The sequence below is a fragment of the Actinia tenebrosa genome, unplaced genomic scaffold (genome assembly GCF_029948245.1).
Source record: "Actinia tenebrosa isolate PJP-AT-01 unplaced genomic scaffold, QUT_ActTen_1.0 PGA_scaffold2__45_contigs__length_23673736, whole genome shotgun sequence".
Lineage (NCBI taxonomy): Eukaryota > Metazoa > Cnidaria > Anthozoa > Actiniaria > Actiniidae > Actinia > Actinia tenebrosa.
In genome coordinates this window covers 20,098,877-20,118,201 of record NW_028292579.1, presented here as the reverse complement: position 1 = coordinate 20,118,201, position 19,325 = coordinate 20,098,877, and the positions used below count along the sequence as shown (strand labels likewise).

General features: G+C 39.0%; 4 protein-coding genes across 4 annotated transcripts in view; 3 read left to right on the top strand and 1 right to left on the bottom strand.

The window, feature by feature from the left end:
* LOC116308942 (maestro heat-like repeat-containing protein family member 1) overlaps positions 1-19,325 on the bottom strand; it is a 41,968-nt gene that overhangs the window by 17,964 nt on the left and 4,679 nt on the right. The window contains exons 5-19 of the mRNA XM_089034240.1: positions 19,098-19,196; positions 12,210-12,361; positions 11,001-11,141; positions 10,533-10,625; positions 9,715-9,793; positions 8,721-8,834; positions 8,177-8,250; positions 6,911-7,036; positions 5,922-6,026; positions 4,621-4,765; positions 4,138-4,178; positions 3,472-3,613; positions 1,820-1,878; positions 905-1,012; positions 152-271 (exon numbers count right to left, since the gene is read on the bottom strand). Coding sequence (XP_088890366.1) covers positions 152-271; positions 905-1,012; positions 1,820-1,878; positions 3,472-3,613; positions 4,138-4,178; positions 4,621-4,765; positions 5,922-6,026; positions 6,911-7,036; positions 8,177-8,250; positions 8,721-8,834; positions 9,715-9,793; positions 10,533-10,625; positions 11,001-11,141; positions 12,210-12,361; positions 19,098-19,196 — 1,598 coding nt within the window. The remainder of the gene's footprint in view (positions 1-151; positions 272-904; positions 1,013-1,819; positions 1,879-3,471; positions 3,614-4,137; positions 4,179-4,620; positions 4,766-5,921; positions 6,027-6,910; positions 7,037-8,176; positions 8,251-8,720; positions 8,835-9,714; positions 9,794-10,532; positions 10,626-11,000; positions 11,142-12,209; positions 12,362-19,097; positions 19,197-19,325) is intronic.
* On the top strand, positions 13,521-15,576 carry LOC148909539 (uncharacterized). The gene is made up of 2 exons (XM_089033613.1): positions 13,521-13,539; positions 13,759-15,576. The coding sequence occupies exons 1-2, from the start codon at positions 13,521-13,523 to the stop codon at positions 15,216-15,218; spliced, it is 1,479 nt and encodes a 492-aa protein (XP_088889739.1). The 3' UTR covers positions 15,219-15,576.
* Positions 15,646-17,818, top strand: LOC148909538 (uncharacterized). Its single transcript, XM_089033611.1, has one exon. The coding sequence runs from the start codon at positions 15,854-15,856 to the stop codon at positions 17,816-17,818; it is 1,965 nt and encodes a 654-aa protein (XP_088889737.1). The 5' UTR covers positions 15,646-15,853.
* Positions 17,798-18,885, top strand: LOC148909537 (uncharacterized). The gene has a single exon (XM_089034278.1). It carries the CDS (start codon positions 17,865-17,867, stop codon positions 18,417-18,419), a length of 555 nt encoding a protein of 184 aa, XP_088890404.1. The 5' UTR covers positions 17,798-17,864; the 3' UTR covers positions 18,420-18,885.

Here is a 19,325-nt window from a genome sequence, read left to right as displayed (position 1 = left end):
TCCTAACATGCAAGAGTTTCTAAAGCGTCCTTGAAGTTTAAAATGAAATCCAAGGAGTTTTCATGGACGTATTTTTATAAAGCACAGATTCTAACATGCAAGAGCTTCTAAAGCGTCCTTGAGAAGTAAAATTCAAATTCAACAATCTCACCTCTCTCTCCACCTGACTTGCGTGTTTTATGGTAGTAAACATCAAGTTCAGCTGTGTCTGCAGAAATTCTTTGTTCTTTACTTTGCGTAAGACGATGCCAAGACATTTGTACGAGAAATTCTGGGGAAAATTTTGGATTAAGGATTAGGAAACGGTGTCATTATTTGTCACCCAGGAGTAGGGGAATTATTTTTGTGACATAATTAAAGATTATATGATCCTTCCTGAGAAGCACTACCTCTTTTATGACCCCTCCCCCATTCCCCCCCTCCCTCCTCACTAGTGGTTGTTACTTTCTCATCTTTGTAGGACCCCCTCAATATCTAACTAATTCCTCCTCGAGTTGTCTGAAAAGCATTTACCTTCTTAAAGGCCTTCGACCTAATAAACCTATTTCAAAAACCCGTCGGTCAGAGATCTGAAATCTGGAATCTGAGACCGAGTAACACGCTACAAAATGTAATACATTCACAGCTAAACAACGTAGTTTCCTTTTATATTTGAATATGAAGCATGACCTTTGAATTTTCCGTATTTTAGCCAAAAAACAACAACAACAACAACAACAACAACAACAAAAAAACGAAAAAAAAAACAAACAAAAAAAAAAAAAAAAAAAAAAAAAAAACACACAAATTCCAAATTTTGTTTCTTCTCAGATTGCCCATCAGATCTCCGACGAACAAATAGATGTAGATAATGAACGGTTTAAATACTGAGAACTCTATTTATTCAAGTTTCCTTCTCATTCACCTTGTCGTGTGGTAGATTATTGTACAAGACAACCTGGTTGCCAATTTCTGAACCAACTGCGCATGCCCATTCCTCGGACTCCACTTCATCAAGACTTTTAGACAAAAGCTGCACGACAGGAAAAAAAAAGAGTTAAACATTCTTATCAATGAAATAACGAGTTCATTTTTCAAAATGTATAGGAAAAATCCATTTATTCAGACATTGGAGGGGGGAGGGGGAGGGTTGGATGGCTTTACTAAGGAGGGAATATTAATGGACGAGGGTTTCTAATATCTAGGACAAAAAACGGCGTCCACCGCGCTCGGTAAGGGTCAGATGATAAGAGGTTCTTGACAATTTTGTCCTTGATACATTAAAACATCACTGGCAGATCCATGAATTTATTTATGGGGTGACTATAAAAAAGGTTTTATCAGGATTGTGAGGAAATGGTGGGTGGCTTACTAAGGATAAAAACCAACCACGCCCTATTTCTATTGTTTGATGTCGGGTTTGGTTTTGATAGAAAACCTGTCCCTGGGTTTTGAATTCAGCATTGATACTAACAGGGGGATGCAAACCCTCGCCCTAGCGTTTTAACCTTTATATAATACTGAGAATTTGAGCAAAAGAGGGTGGCTAGCTACACCATTAACTACCCCTGGATCTGCCCCTGGACAAATCAAGAAACAAAAGACTGAAGCCCATGCACAGCTGTCACTGGGTGAGGGTCAGAAAAAAGGCGCACGTTATACAAAAAGGTGAGGATTAATACAATACTTTTGCGAACACAATTTTTATATAAATATCTCGATGTTATAGTGGACGTGTTTCAGGGTTGTGGTGCCCCTTTAAGTGCTTTCACCGACCCCCTTGCCCTTCCTCTATTTCCTTATATATAAATACAGTACAACAGCCCAACCTTAATCTTACCTTTAATGCCAAATCTTCCCAAGCTTTCTGATTCCAACTTTCAGGCGATTCTGAGTTTTCTGGTCAAACAAATATTTGATTAATAGAATAACTAGTGACTGTTTTTCGCGTTTATATAGTAATGGTAATGATAAATTAATATACAGCACATTTTCTATGCATATATAATCGAAGGTGCGTTTCATGAAGTTATGTATTTCAGATTGCTTAACCAATAGACGTTTTCTCAAAGTTGCGTGCGCATCCAAATTTAAGGAACTTGACGGGCCACGATACCAGGACGAGCTTTATGATGAGTATTATCGTGCATTGCTATGAATTTTTTTTTATTAAGAATCCATGAAATTGATTATTTTCCTCTTTAAATATATAACTGGATTCTCAATTTTACTGAATTTGCGTTTTTCAGTTTTGAGGCCTGCCAAATTGGATAGCTTGAGAAAACTGTCGATTGAATAATCATGAGAGGTGGTTAGTACGCGACAAGGTGTACACAATGAGGGTGGTCACTGCCTTAGACGGTTTTCTTACGTCCTAAGTAGTTCTTTTACTCTCCCTCAAATATTGGTCATAGCCATGTGCTTAAGAGCTATAAGAGTTTGAAGACATTTCCATGATACTTTTGCTCATTAAAACATTTGAATGACGTCATCACGATGAGCACAAGCGCACTAAACTTATGTGTTGAAAGAATGCGCTGCGAACAATGTCCGTGAACGTCTTAAACTTTAAAAGTCCAACTTTAAGGAGGAATTGTTTTAAGAATTATTTTGTTGATTAATGAATTAACCAGGACCATACTTCCAGACATCGAATGCTGAACCGTCGTATGGACTTACGGCTACGCTGGAGATTTCGACCCCAACACCGCTATCCCGGGGGGAATTACAGACTGATCAGGAAGCTCGGCCGAAGCCTAAGGGAGAGGTTAGTCGGCCCCTAGACCGTAGATGATTAACCCCTTGCTATGATCAGCAGTCCCAAATATAGCATGTGTCGTTGAAAACTAAGGACCAAGGATGATTCCGTTTCCATGTGGGATGCTTTTGAAAACCTTTACACGACTTGGATTTACATGAACTTGGGGTCCAAAAAAAAATTGGGGTCTCATTTTCTAATTATTTCAAAATTTTTAAGTAGGAGAAAATATTAGTAGGGAAAAACTGCAATAAGCTAGTAAAATGAGACAACTTACTATACGACAAATACGAATACGCATGCGCATAAGAATAGTTCTATGGTCGTGGCTGGATAAGTAAGATGTCCGAGGGGGACTAGTTCCAAATTTTCCTATGATGTTTCCGAAGAGATAAGAAGAGACTATCCGACGACGTGCTCCGACGAAGACGTGTTGAGTATTCAATATGGCGGCTAAAAGCTCATTTGAAAACGGTTCTTATTTGAAGTAAAACTATCTGAAAAAAGGATATTCTTAAATATTGTCAAGGATACCCTTAAATATGCTGACTTGAAAAAGGATACTCTTAAATATGGTCAAGGATATCCTTAATTGACACTCACCATATTTAAGAGTATCTTTTTTTCTACATTTGCAAGTTATGTCATCGCCACCATATTGGTGGTATTTAATAAATGAGTAGGGAATGCTTGCAAACAAACAATTATCTTAAAAACAGGAATACTTTATTCACCTTCAAGGTACTGTAGAAGCTTAGGGATCACTGTATCCCACATTTCCACCAAATCTTTCTGTAAAATGGGTGCCAAAGCCATCAACAGCTTGAGCACGTGAATGCCACGCCCACCTCCTTCCAAAGGGTGACCACACATGATCTGGAGAAATAAGAATATTTTAGAGTCAAAAGAACTACCTGAGGGTGAGGCTATCTGTCTCCCAAACGAATAAAAACTGTACATAATATGAGTTGGGTAACCTCTGCCCTCACTGTAGGCCTAAAAAATATAGAAAACGCCGGATACCGTATCCGTAGCTTGAAGCAAGTTTATCATTAGCCCCTTATGTAAATGTTGTAAGTGTCGCACAATAGGTCACATGATTAGCTATTCTTCGATTGCACGTTACGTCATCTCGGCCATGTTGGTATCATTTAACAAAAGATTTCTCATTAGCATCCATCGTTAACGGCACCACGATGGCCGCCATGTTTTTGTTTTTTGATTCCCTTGGGAACGCTTGCAACACATCAGTAGTCCGCGACAAAAGTACATGACATCCTGCTATTTATAGTAGCTTGTCGTCTAAGAGTTACAGGGGGGACAGAAATATTAAAGAGAATGACGTGATATGAAACAGGATACAAATACGAAAACCAGGCCATTTCTTTCGCTTTTCTTACCATCAATCGTGCAATTATTGCTGGTGGTTTAGGAACATTTGCTGCAAAAATAAGGATGATAGCAAAGTATTATTATATCTTTAATTATCATTAGTTATTATAATCAGTAGAGTGCATAACATATATCCGTGAACAACTTTGTAAGAAATTACACAAATTTCCACAAATTAGTAAGTTCAGTAGACCTCAGCAGAGCGAAGACTTACAAGCGAAAACTTGAATTGTTAATAACGGCTCATTCTACTATAAATCCATTACTTTGATCAAATAAATCTATATATGGCTAAAGCCCCAGACCCTCCCCCCTTGATCCACCCCTGGTCAGACCTATCACATTGCGCGAGAAAAAACAAATCCCCCAATTAAAATTCTGGAAAACATCACGGGCACGGCACGGCACGCTTCCGGCACTGAGATTTTCACAGTCATGCGAAAACTGCTCCATGAGATTCTGCTGTCAGTGAACATCGAGTTTCTACTTACTTTGGTTTTCAAAATCAATGTTGTAGTCATCCCCCTCCTGTTCTCTTTTCTTTGCAGCAATATAACACAGGCTCTTACATAGTACGGACACAGCATTAGTGAAAGGCTCTGGGACCAAGAACTCGAGAAGGCTGGGCCAAAGGACCTGAAAGATAAACGGAATTATACACCTAGTCCTAAAATGGCGCACGCCTGAGTGTGTTACATGAAAACAAGGCATCCAGGACCAAATGCAAAGAAAAAATAGGGTGTCAATGCAAAGTATACACTTGTTCACTTGTTCTGTCTTTCTTTTCTTCTTACCGCCTCAGGAACGCGGAATTTTGCAGCATCAAGTTATAAGAAAATACTGTAAATTTGTAAATTTGGCCCTGGATGTCTCGTTTTCAACCTACCGTGCGCCATTTTGGATTTAGGTGTATTTGTCGATTGCGTCTCATCCATGAATGCAGTGACGACTGTTGTCGCCATTTTGAGCGACTGTCCTTCTGCTGGTTAGTTTCTATACCCTCATATAAGGAGGATAACTAAGGTGGTATTAGTGGGCCCTTTTTATACGTCATTAGTTATTCGCACTAAATCAAATGGCGCGTCTGAACGCGTAATGCCCGTGTCCTTCTAAGAAACGCATAAACAACTGCTTAAAAAGTACTACATTAATTCCTTTTTGTTATTTCGTTGTTTTTAATTTTTTTGTACGACAAAGTTCCTGCAGTTAGGTGTATCTAACTTCTAGGTTGCTCTCACTCAGAACACAGGTGCTAACTCACGAATTGACTTAAAATTTAGCGTGTTAGTGTTAGGAAGGAAAACCCTAGAACCGGAAGAAAAACCCTCTAATCAAGGGAGACGCCTGACAACCTCTACTCACATGTGATGCCAAGTCCTGGAATCCAATCGGAGACCGCAGAGGATAGAGGTGTGTGTGACAGGGTAGAAAAACGATAAGTCCGCTACTTTCACGATATTTGTATTTAACTGAGTTTAATACTCCAAATTTTTAAGCATTTCATTTGTGTCACTGCTGCTCGAAACTGGTGACGAAATATTGTTGGATAAGGCTGCTTATTAGTATTCACAAAAATGACAGTTTTTCTGCTGATCAATATATCACCTCCCCCAAAGTACACAGCTTTTGGTCGCATTTGATATTTGCTATTTGGCTCCAAAAGAACGTGTTTACAAAATGTTGAGCTTAAAGACGTAAAGCTGTCCTTATGACGAAAGGCCAAAAACCGTTTTTCTCCCCTGTCATTGAGCCCTTGATTCAAGAGGAGAGTATTAAATAAATATCGACTTACCCCTTCCATGACATCGACTGTAGTCGTGAGTAAGTGAAGGATATTTGAGCACATCAAACGTAAAGATCGTGAGGAGACTGGGTCTGGGTCTGTAGGACGACGTTTCTGGTGGATGAATTAACAATTATTATTTCAATTGAGAATGTTGTACGTAGGTGTCATAGTTATCAAAGATTTAAACGTGTCTTCTACGTGTTATTTGATATTTTTAATACCCAAGCTTTCGGGCCAATAGACCTTATTCGTGGTGTGACAATGTTTTCCCAATTCAGCGTGACAAACCTCCAGAGGATTCATTTTCTTTTGATTTTACTCTTCGAAAAATTCATGAGTATCCCAAAGGGTACGAAAGGAATAACGACGACATCCCGCCGAGTTTCAAAACAATAGCTCTTCATTCCCCCGTTTCGAACCCCGTTCCGAGGTTTGTCATGTCAATTGGGAAAACATTGTCACACCACGAATAAGGTCTATTGGCCCATCCCAAGCGAACCTTTTGACAATTCTTTCAGTACCGATTCTACAAGAAGTAAATAGTTAAATGTTAAAATATTTCTTGGTTTGAGTGATGGCCAATATGTTAACGATTGTGACGTATCACTGAAATTTCACACAACGCCACATACCCACAGTTTTTGACGTCACATAAATTCGAAAATTTTGTGACGTCATCACTTCGTCATTCAATTCATTGACATAGCAGTCATTGGGGGAGGGGGGGTTGGGGTTTATATAACTCACCCTCCCCCACAAGAACTCTCTAGTTTCGAGTTGTCTTTGCTAAGCCTTAGTCTCGGTTGTGAATATTCAGCCATTCAACCAAAACCCGTGGCATTTTAATCAACTCGTATTGTTCAGTAGTACGTACATTCTCTACTATATAATGGACCTTAATAAAAGAAAAGAAGACATTGGTACACAATCGAGACTAAGACCAAGCAAAGGCGAACTCGAAATGGGAGTATATACTCCTACAGCTCAGTTGATACCTCATCATTGTCGTCAGGACGAGCACACTGTCTGATGATAAACTCCAATAGTTTGTTTCCTCCTTCTAACTCCAGGTACCTGTGGTGTGCCATGGCAGTGATGGCCTGCGCAAAAGCTCTCTGAACCTGAATAACGAAAAAACATTCAATATCATGTGAAAATTCCTCTCTTCTTGTTTGAGCCGTGCCCTGACTTAGATCAGTCCAGAGGTTGTTTCAGGGTTCTATCTGTGAGTTAGCCATGCCCTGACTTAGATCAGTCCAGAGGTTGTTTCAGGGTTCTATCTGTGAGTTAGCCATGCCCTGACTTAGATCAGCCCAGAGGTTGTCTCGGGGCTAAATCTGTGAGTTAGCCATACCCTGACTTAGATCAGCCCAGAGGTTGTTTCAGGGTTTGATCTGTGAGTTAGCCATGCCCTGACTTAGATCAGTCCAGAGGTTGTTTCAGGGTTCTATCTGTGAGTTAGCCATGCCCTGACTTAGATCAGCCCAGAGGTTGTCTCGGGGCTAAATCTGTGAGTTAGCCATACCCTGACTTAGATCAGTCCAGAGGTTGTTTCAGGGTTTGATCTGTGAGTTAACCATGCCCTGACTTAGATCAGTCCAGAGGTTGTCTCGGGGCTAAATCTGTGAGTTAGCCATGCCCTGACTTAGATCAGTCCAGAGTTTGTCTCGGGGCTAAATCTGTGAGTTAGCCATGCCCTGACTTAGATCAGGCCAGAGGTTGTCTCGGGGCTAAATCTGTGAGTTAGCCATGCCCTGACTTAGATCAGTCCAGAGGTTGTCTCGGGGCTAAATCTGTGAGTTAGCCATGCCCTGACTTAGATCAGTCCAGAGGTTGTCTCGGGGCTAAATCTGTGAGTTAGCCGTGCCCTGACTTAGATCAGCCCAGAGGCGGTTGTTTCAGAATTTGATCTGTGGGTTAGCCATGCCCTGACTAAGATCAGTCCAGAGGTTGTCTCGGGGCTAAATCTGTGAGTTAGCCGTGCCCTGACTTAGATCAGCCCAGAGGCGGTTGTTTCAGAATTTGATCTGTGGGTTAGCTATGCCCTAACTTAGATCAGCCCAGAGGTTGTTTCAGGGTTTGATCTGTGGGTTAGCCATGCCCTGACTTAGATCAGCCCAGAGGTTGTTTCAGGGTTTGATCTGTGGGTTAGCCATGCCCTGACTTAGATCAGCCCAGAGGTTGTTTTAGGGTTCAATAACATTTGAAGGTTGAATATAGAACAAGGACGGGAAATAGTTAATTTAATTTTTCTCTCATACCTTTAGGTTGTGGTCTGCCAACAGAATCTGCACCCCTGATACAATCAAATCCTCCTTATTTTCAAGATACGTACCTGAAATCATTGAATAAATAAATGAATGAACGAACGAACGAACGAATAAATAAACATATAAAGGTGTCCTGATGTGACGCCTCTAGCCACTGTGGTGTTTCATCCAAGTCTGCAGGCAGCCCGACTTTAACACTAGTTAAGACGGTCTGCTAATCAGCACAAAATTCCTTGTTATGGACCCCTAGCAGGCTGCCCGATTACTATAGCTATGCCAATTCGTTCTTACACACTTTATCATTGGTCGGCCAAAGTAACTAGTTTTATGCTTGTTGACCCAAACTATAAGCCATTCCAAGGTTTAAGGAAAAAAGTTGGGTTAAGTTGGCATTGCAGTGCATTGTGGGGTGCTTTAGGGGACATAAATTTCGAGATGGCATTTATTTAGTTATTTTAGAATTTACTTTAATCATTTCCGCGTGCTTATGTTTACGTTGCAAACAGAAAAAGATCTATTGATCCTGGATAATTACCAGAACTGTTGATTAGATGTTTCATGATAAGAAGGGTTCCAATCCTAATTTTCTCATTATTAGCTTCAAGCTTGGCCAGGAGAAAAGCTAAGACACGGTCAGAGTAATTACGAGCTGTTGGAAAATAATAAAAAAATCAATAAATTAGAAAAAGATTATTTGTGTAATGAATGGGTGGATACATGGATAAATGAATTGATGGAAGGAGGGAGGGAGAGAGGGAGGGAGGCAGGGAGGGAGGCAGGGAGGGAGGCAGGGAGGGAGGCAGGGAGGGAGGGAGTGATGGAGGGAGGGAGTGAGGGAGGGAGGGATGGAGGGAGGGATGGAGGGAGGGAGGGAGGGAGAGAGGGAGGGAGGCAGGGAGGGAGGGAGTGATGGAGTGATGGAGGGAGGGAGGGAGGGAGGCAGGGAGGGAGGCAGGGAGGGAGGGAGGGAGGGAGGGAAGGATGAATGAATGAAGTGAACAAATAAATAATGAGTAAAATGGAGGAAGCAGATGAAGTGTAGGATTTGAAAGGAAGTAAAAAAAGAAAAAAAGACAAAAACGCAGAAAGAATGGATGGATTTTTTCTTCTTCTTTTTTTCAACTTTATTTGAATACAGAGTCCCAAATCAATATTTACAATTGCTCTTCCTGAGAGCCGTATAAAAAATTACAATTCTATTTAAACATGAATGATTAAATAAAAAAATTGTATTAAAATATAAATTCCATAGTAAAAAAACTATATGTAATTGCATTTAAAGAGGTGATCTGTAGCCTATTTGGACATTCCACAGTCCACCTCTTTAATATTCAGTTGTTTTCTAAAACTTCTTATATTGGGTTGTGTCAGACCTCGGCAGGGATTTTGTTCCACAGAGTTGTGCAGTTTGTTCCACAGAGGGTTGATGGGATGCAGCGGGTGGATAGATAGACAGATGTAGTATGAAGGTATGGAGAGAGAGATGGGTAGAATGATAAGGGTTTGATGAAATCTCCAGGACTACTTACTTAATACAGAAAAACACCTAAGTAGTTCATTATGGTTTTTGATTGTTCCTGGGTTGTTATAGTCTGGAGTACTGCAAGCCTAAAACAAAGTATGATTTATAGAGGAGTTAGAATTATTTTATTTTATTTTACTTAGCCTTGCTATTTAAAAAAATGAAGAATCAGTAAGGAATTCTACTCTTCGAAAATAATTCTGATTAATATTACAAGAGGCTAGGAATATATTACATGTTTTTGTCTAATTACAATAGACCCCCCTCCCCTAAAAAGATTGAAGATTATATAAATAAAGTAGGCATTACTGAATGTATAAAATGGAAGTTTAATGACACCGAATGTATAGCAAAAGTAAAGTCATCCCAGTCTTACAACTTTTGGGTACCATTTTCTTTTCTCTCCCTCTCTCTCTCTCTTCCTTTCCTTCTTTCTTTCTTTCTTTCTTTCTTTCTTTCTTTCTTCCTTCCTTTCTTTCTTCCTTCCTTTCTTTCTTCCTTCCTTCCTTTCTTTCTTTCTTCCATTCTTTCTTTTTTTTTCTTTCTTTCTTTCTTTCTTCCTTTTTTTCTTTCTTTCTTTCCTTCTTTCTATATTTTTATATATCTTTTCAAGCATTATTTTATATCATGTGAGATTAAATATTATTTAACTATACTCAGTAGACTCTTTCTTGCAGACTCAAATAAATTTATATCCACTTCACCCTAAAATGTCTAATAAAACTTTGAGTATAAACTAATCCTTTTGCCTCATGGGCTATTGACTCATAGACCATTCGGGCTGAGGTCAAATTGTTAAATATCAATTACCATACCATTACTTACCATGGTGTGTAAGCCGTTCAGTAGAGCATCAAGATGAGGTGCAAGAATAGCACTACCTTCACTGCAGGCTGCATCAAGGACAGAACACAATCCCTATTACCAATACAACATCAGTCACATGTTAGTTCCAACCTCTGAACACAATCCCTGTTGCCAAGACAACATCAGTCACATGTTAGTTCAGACCCCTGAACACAACTCCTGTTGCCAAGACAACATCAGTCAAATGTTAGTTCTGACCAATTAGCACAATCTCTGTTACCAAGACAACATCAGCATCTATAATTTTGTCCCCTTAAAAGTCCCACAATGCATTGCAATACCAACTCAACCCAGGTTTTTTCTCGTCCTCAGAATGGCTTTCCCCTTTCGTTTTTACATTGCAACAGCTATTTTTTCTTTGTTTGAATGAACTACGAGTACATTATTGAATAGAATATTTTATTATATGTACGGTATATCACATACCTGAGTAATGAAATAATGGTCACTATGTTTCTTGTACAGATTGGTAATGCCTGGTAATAGCTTTGGCAACTGTTCCTCTAACTTGTCATGTGACATGATGTGGGTCATGTGACCAATAGCAGTTATTACTGCTGTACGAATCTATGATAGGGGAAAATATGAATACTAACATATAAAAAGTAAGAATTCAAAATGTATTGAATGGAATGGTTTGAATCAGCTCATAAAAGTCTTTGAACATCATTATCTGCTCCAAAAGGTATCCAATCGCTGAACACCATGCATGTGATGTCAAGCAGAAATAATTCTGTTGAAAACTTGAGATTCAGCTGATGTCAACATTCCACACAAGAAAAGAAATGCCGTCAAGCAAAACCCAGCAATATTTAACAATTATTAGCCAAAGGCGAAGTGATTATTGGTGGGATATTTACCGAGCTGTGAGTCTTCAAGGGGTTAGGTAAATATCACCATAATCACTGAGCCTGAGGGGAATAATTGTTTTAGTATAATTTTAGACTTGAATATCAGCGAAAAGTCGAAAGTCAGGATAAAAAAGCGTTTTAGTATTACTTCCAATCTGGAAAAGTTTGGAAAACCTCATAATCACTCCTCCCACAGTGATTACCTGTCTCATAATCACTGGTCACTCAACCAATCAAAGCTTGAGTAACTCTATATCCGAGTCTAAAATTATACTAAAAGCAATTATTATAAAATGCTAATTTGATAAAACCCTGAAGCAAGCTCTGAGCTCTCCCTTGATCTATTTGTACCGTACGTTATGGCACAGCCAACTCATCACTAAATTGGAAATATTTCATTATAGTGTTTGCTAAAAGTCTGAAGAGAGAGAAAAATCACCAGTAAAAAAGGCTTTCAAATCGAGAGAGAGTCCCAACAAAACTCTACTCATACAGTATGTGATGCCGAGTCCAGGAATTGAACCCAAGACCCAAGAGGTGAGAGGCAAGAGCACTACCAAGGTCAAGTACAATGAACATTATACAAAAGACTAGATTTAAAACTTTAATTTAGAACAAGACTGTTTTATCCCTTATTCAATTATCCTCTACTTGCAAGCTAAATTTTTAACAACAATTCCATGAACTGCAAGAACGTCTTTTTGCAGAACCGGCAGCTCAATGCTCTAAATTCCAATTTGATATGTTTACCATACTTAATAGTTCTAAAGTTTGTAACACATACCTTTGGTTCATTTGACTTAAGCCAAACATTGAACAGCACATCATATGCCGAGTAGATCTCACCAAAGAATCTGTCTATAGTAATGTCTTGGTATGGTGCATTCTCAACATTAGCAATGTACTCCAAAATACTTTCAGAAAACCTGCCAATACCTTTAATGAGGATTAAACAAAACAGGAAAATGTTAGTATGGGAAAGCAGAAAGTTCTAGATATCAAGGGTCCGAGAAGTTGAGGTAAGATATTGGTGCATCAAAACTGCTCTGTTTTTACTAACAATATTCCTTGTAAAGGGGTTATACACTCGATATACACATATAGATCTATTTTCAAGGAGGGAGAGAAGCTTGAAAACCCGGAAAAGAACCCTTGTAGCAAGTGAGAAAACAACACACCAAACCAAACAAACTCAACTTACATATGTGGTTCAGTCAAGTCCAGTCAAACTTGAAACCCCAGTCATGAACTACACCATTGGTAGTTAAAAACAATACCCAAGCAGCATAAGTCACCCAAGCAGGTCATTCTTTACTGATTATTTAATCAGTGTATCATTTCAGTATCAAAATATTCACACTGGTAAAGTAAAAAATGCAGGCAGTTTATCTTTTCATTTTCGGCCAGACAAACTAATAATAGACCCCTTTCGAATTCCAAATTACCGCTGCGTTTCTTGATTACAGATTTTGTTCAGAATATTCACGCGTTCCAGTCAAGGTCCGTCGAGTTTCAAAATGTTTGAATTGTTGAAGTTGTGCATTCTTTACTTTACCGTTGGTATTTGTGAATATTTAAACACTGATACGAGGCTAACCCTGTGCAAATGAGTCTGTAATCCAAGAATACAGCGTTAATTTGGAATTTGAAACTGGTCTATTTTGGTGTCAGAGCTCCAAATCTCCAAATCTCCCCTGCAATTTTATTTTTCATTTTAGTCCATGGGCCAGGGCTCGACCATGGTAACACTAAGGGGGACAAATTGTGAGTTATGCCAGGTTAAAGGTCACCTAAAGTTGTTTCAAAATTTATAATGATAGCATTCCTAAAAGAGTAGCTTTGTGGTATTTTTTGCAACATCAAATTATTGAAAAATATCGATTTAGCATGAAAACGAGGCTGGGATAGATTAATTTATAAAAATAGCTTTGCATGATTTTAAGCTCGATATTTATTTATCACATGTTAAAACAATAGAGCTACTATATATTATTACATTTAAAAGCTGGCTTACTTTGAAATTACTTATAAAAATGATTAAAAAAGGAAGAAAATATATTTGCTGATCCGCAAAGCATTTTGGGTAATTTTCAAGATGGCGGACTATTTGTGTGGTAAGTAGAGTAGAATTTTCAGCAAAATCAGCTCAATTAAACACTTTTAAAGACTACGAAAATGAAGATACTGAATATAATATAGATATTTCTAACAATGTTAGAAATCGGAATTTGCATTTTTTCAACAGATTTGAAGCTTTGTCTTGTCGATTTTATAGTCCTTACATACCTTAAAGAGACGTAAAAGCATTTTTGATTTTCTTTCTTGTACAACAGATCTTAAAAAGTGTATTATTCATTGTACTGACGATAATAGTCAAAATTTAACTTCCCCCAAAGACCTCGGATCTTGGAAAACATTGCTAAAGGCTGCAGAAATTCGTAATCACAAAGCAATTCTTGATGTGGCTAGGGATACTAACGAAGGAGAAATACCGGCAAACGTTATGTATCATAGAAAATGCCGAAGTATTTTTACTCTGAAAAGAGATCTTGAAAACCTTTCTCGATCAACTGAAGATGCTGATGATGTGCAAGAGCCTGAGCAAAAGAGATACGCAACTAATAGACAACCATCAAGCTCGAGTAGGACATACGAGGGGATATGCACTTTTTGTGAAAAGAAAAGTAAATATTTAAAATCTTCAAGAAATCGAGAGCGTTTGATTCAGTGTAGAGATTTGCGTGCTGATGACTCCATTAGAACAACTGCTATTGCTAAAGATGACACTAAGATAATTGCCATCGTAAGCCGTGAACTAGTAGCCGCCGAAGCTTGTTACCACCGTTCATGCTATCGAGATTATACTCGCCCTGCTAAAGTGAGCAATTCAAATGAATTTCAAGACGGGGATGAAGTTGTTGATGTTGATGATTGGTATAAGGACATTGAGACTCAAGCTTACGAAAAGCTTTTCGAATTCATACGTTCTTTACTAGAGAATCCAAGATTAATAAAGTTGGTTGACCTTAGAAACTTACTAATTTTCCACATGAACTCAATGGGCGTTACCGAAATTACTGAGTCAACCAAGAAATACATCCGCAGAAAATTGGAATTTGAGTTTGGCAGTCTTTTGCAGTTTGAGGACCTTCTTGACAACAATAAGCTGTTTGTTATTCCTGAAAGTCTCTCAAAACGTGAATTGGCTAAGGAACTGGCAAAACTTGCGCAACAACAAGAAGATATAACTATGCCATCAAAGATCAAACAAATTCAGGAAGCTAGTCTATATATTCGGAATGGTATTTTGTCAAATAACAATACAGATGTGTCGTGGCCTCCAAAACCTTCAGAACTCTGTCAGAATGCAGTAAACATACCGGAAGAACTCAAGACTTTTCTTTACACTGTTTTGACTGGGAATACTGAGATTCCAACTGAATACCCTCAACGACTGGAGCGCCTAATCAGTTCTTATGGACAAGATCTTATTTATGGTGTGAGCGGTGGAAAAGAGAAACCCCCTAAACAGATATTGCTACCTTATGCAGTCAAATCTTTGACTAACAATGTTGAGGTCATACAGATGTTAAACAGATGCGGACATGGTATTGCCTACTCGCAAGTCGAGGAAATAAACACAGCACTTTGTCTTAAAAAATGGCATCAACGCCCAACAATGACGTTCCGCTGCCCGAAGATATACAGCCGTATATTGAGACAACACTTGGCTGGGACAACATTGATCGATTGGAAGAAACGTTATCTGGAGGAGGAACTTCTCATCGAGTAAATGGTATTGTCGTTCAGGCCAGACATTTTGGTCCAAATCTTCCTGCACAGCCAGAATTTGAGATTGCAAGAACAAAGAAAAGAAGCATTGAGCCTCTGCAGCGCGCTGAGATTCCTCCATATAACGCCGGAGATCGTTGTGGCCCTCGAGCAAGGAAATATGTTGAAGTCACTTCTGAAGAATTGATGGCAAATGCAAGAAAGAAGAATCTGATTTGGATTTTAGTACGACTCCATGCAAGAGAAAGACAGAGAGCAAGTAGCTGGACTGGTTTTAACATTTCCATCCGCAATAAAGTAGAAGTCACAAAAGACAACATAGGATATTTACCAACTATCAACTCACCTGCTACAGACATGGCAACAGTCCATGAAGTACTAGTACAATCTTTGAAGATAAAGAACCAGCTCAAGTTGAAAAGTATTGTCCTTGTGTTTGACTAAGCGCTGTACGCAAAAGCAACTGAAATTCAATGGAAACATGACCAACGATTTAAAGATATCGTACTAAGGATTGGAGTGTTCCATACAGCTTGCACCTTACTGTCTATCATTGGCAAACGCTTTCAAGATGCTGGGCTTAGAGATCTATGCATCGAGGCAGGTGTGATAGCAGAAGGTTCTGTCTCAGGAGTCATGGATGGCCGTAGATACAACCGTGCAGTTAGATTCCACAAACTAATGTACGAAGCACTTATGAGGTTGATATGGAAAGGCTTTCGGTCATGGATCGAGGAAAACCACAAGGAATCAAATAGGAAAGTTGATGCTTTCTTCAATGGACTTGAGACACTTTACGACAATGTTTGTGAGGCAGAGTTCAATAAACAAATGGGAAGTTCTAGTTTTGCTGAATTCGTTAAGCTCTATGACATGTATATAGACTTTCTACGAAAGCATAATGGTCAGCTCTCTGAATTTTGGATGTCATATATTGACATTATGGAGATCCTTCTGGGACTTTTAAGAGCATCAAGAGAGGGTAACTGGGAGCTTCATATCTCTTCTATCAGGGGAATGGTTTCGTGGTGCTTTGCATATGACAATATAAATTACGCCAGATATTTATCTGCTTACTTGCTAGAAATGTCCCACCTCGAAGAAGATCACCCAGATGTAATAGAGTACTTTAGAGCCGGTGGCTTTTCTGTACAGATTGGTGACGACAATCCATTTGGAAGAATACCCGTAGATCAAACCGTTGAAGAAACTGTTAATAAAGATACACAGACTGCTGGAGGAACCAAGGGATTCAGCTTGAAACCTGGTGCTGTGAGAAAGTACTACTTAGTTGCAGAATTTCGAAGCATATTTATGCGTCAGCTTAAGGATATGCTTCATCTGAACACAGCAAGCAGAAAACACACTGATCTTCAACCAAGTAGGATGGCAAAAGATGAAGCAGATGTAAATGCATTACTCTTATTGCTAGAAGAAAGCTGGATAAATCCTTTTAACAGTAATCAACAGGATCTTGTTTGTTTATCTACCGGTAAACTTGCGACTCCAGAAATTGCCAAAGATTTGATTCAAGCCAAAGCTCTTGGTGAGGAAGCATACAAGTCATTTAGAGAAAACCGACTCGAGTCTAATCCACCAAAGTCTAATTTCTATGATAAAATGACCAAGCTCCAACTGAAAACATTTGGAAATCTGTCCAAGAAGATGAAAGTCGGAGGAGGAACAAGCAAGGAAGTTATAATAAAGGCAGATAGAGCTTTATTTGCACAGATGCTGATCATTGCTGAGAACAGAAAGCTGAATATAAGTGATGTCCTTTGTCACCCACTTGGACCCCTACCTTGGTCTCTGGCATCTGCTGATGGATCGTTAAGGAAAACAAATAAATCATCTCTGTTAAACGACCTGAAGAAGAACATACCAGCGGCAAATACCATTCCACAGCCAAGTGCACGAATTATTGATGGGATGTTTTTTGTTCAGAAAATGAAAGTTGACCAGAAGACATTTGGTGACGTAGCTGAAAGTCTCATGTCTATGATCCTAAATGAAGGAAACGAAAGCGAACGTATCGATGTTGTCTTCGATGTTTACAAGGATGAATCGATCAAAAATGCCGAAAGAGAAAAGAGGGGTTCTGAAAGTGGACACGAGTTTAAAAACATCAAATCAGATCATAAGATTCGTCAGTGGTCCAAATTTCTAGCAAGTTCCAAAAACAAGTCCCAACTTATTAAGTTTATTTCAGAAGAATGGAGAAAGGAGAAGTATCAGGAAAGATTAGCTGAACAATCAAAGACTATCTTTGTAACAACAGAAGACCACTGTTATGAAATCACTTCATCAGGTTCAGCAGAAAGGGAGGACCTTCGATCAAATCATGAAGAGGCTGACACAAGAGTTCTATTCCATGCAGCAAATGCAGCATCGGCAGGCTACGAAGCAGTTGTGATTAGTTCAGAAGATACCGACGTATTTGTTCTCTGTTTGGCTTTCAGTAGTTATATTCCATGCTCATTGTACGTGAAATGTGGCAAGAAGATTCGAACAATGTACATTGACATTTCAAATGTAGCTCGAATGTTAGGATCGCAGGTATGTACGTCTCTTCTTCGGTTTTCACGCCTTTACAGGCTGTGACAGTGTCAGTGCTTTTGCGGGAAAAGGAAAACTAGCTGCATTCAAAATGCTGAAAACAAACAAATTGTACCAAGACCTATTTCACCAAATTGGAATGCAGTGGGATTTCACAGACGACGTGTTCTCAAAGATACAAGAATTCACATGCAGAATGTACAGCTCCAATCCTGGAACCAAAGAAGTAAATGAGCTTCGTTATAGATTATTCTGTGTGAAGAAAGGGAAACTAGAATCGCAACAGCTACCGCCCTGCGCTGACTGCTTAAAACTCCATACACAACGTGCAAACTACCAAGCAGCCATCTGGAGAAGAAGTCTGCAAGGCTGCCCTAACGTTCCATCACCTATTGGACACGGGTGGATTCACGAAGACAACAAGTTTGTAATCAAATGGATGAGCGGTGAACCAGCCCCCACAGCTGTCCTAGAATTCCTTTCCTGCTCTTGCTCACGCTCATGTAAACCATCAAGCTGTATGTGCATTATAAATGGCCTGAAGTGCACTGATATGTGCAAACTACGTGACTGTGACAATCGTGTAGAAGATGAAGATCTCGAAGATGATGAATGTTCAGAAGAAGAGGATGATGAAGACAATTAAAGAGGCCATTAACAGTAAGTTTGTATAGAGTCAGACGTTTGATATTGAAAAATAGGTTACACGAAGAACAATATAAATGTATCAAATATATTTTCCAACTATTCTTTCCCTTTAAAGCACATAAATCACAAAATAACTTGTTGCCATGGTAACTACGATATTCTAAAACTCCCTAGAGTAGCTCATGTTGAGCTTACTGAATACCTTGTCTATCATTTTGAAATGATTGCATATACATTTCAGGCCTTATAATAAACTTGAATAGCTGGAATATTAGTATTATCTAAATTTCGATTTTAATTGAGTGACGTCATAATATCACGTGATTTCAGCACTAAAGCTACTCTTCTGACATTGCTATCACTGAAAACCATAAAGTAGAGGGTGCAAGCTTTCCAAAAATGTATGATAGCATTTGTCCCCCTGACTGTTACCGAAGACCTTATTTTTGGGGGCCTGGCCCATGGACTATTTGGCAGTTCAAATATTTTAGCCAGCTGCCAGTAGTAAAATTTGAACTGCATTTTGGCCATTGGCAGATCATTATAATTATAACATAACGCTTGCTCTGATTGGTTAATTAGTGTGCAAGAGCATGCATCCAAAAATCACTGGTTAGGGGGAAAAAAAGAATTTTTTTAGAACCCTACACAATTTCTGATCAACATTACAACTTACAGTTAGCAAAAACCCATTTCATGTTGTCTTGTTTGGCCATTCCCATCATTGGCAACATCCTGCCAAGAATATCCTTCAGAAATGGCACGACTCCAAAAGCTAAAAACAAAAATAAGCACAAATAATAACAATTATGAAATAACTGCTCCAAATCTCGCGTTCTGATTGGTTTTGAGCATGTGCTTTATGAGAGCACACAGCACGTGTGCACACTTTCAGTTTTGTCAT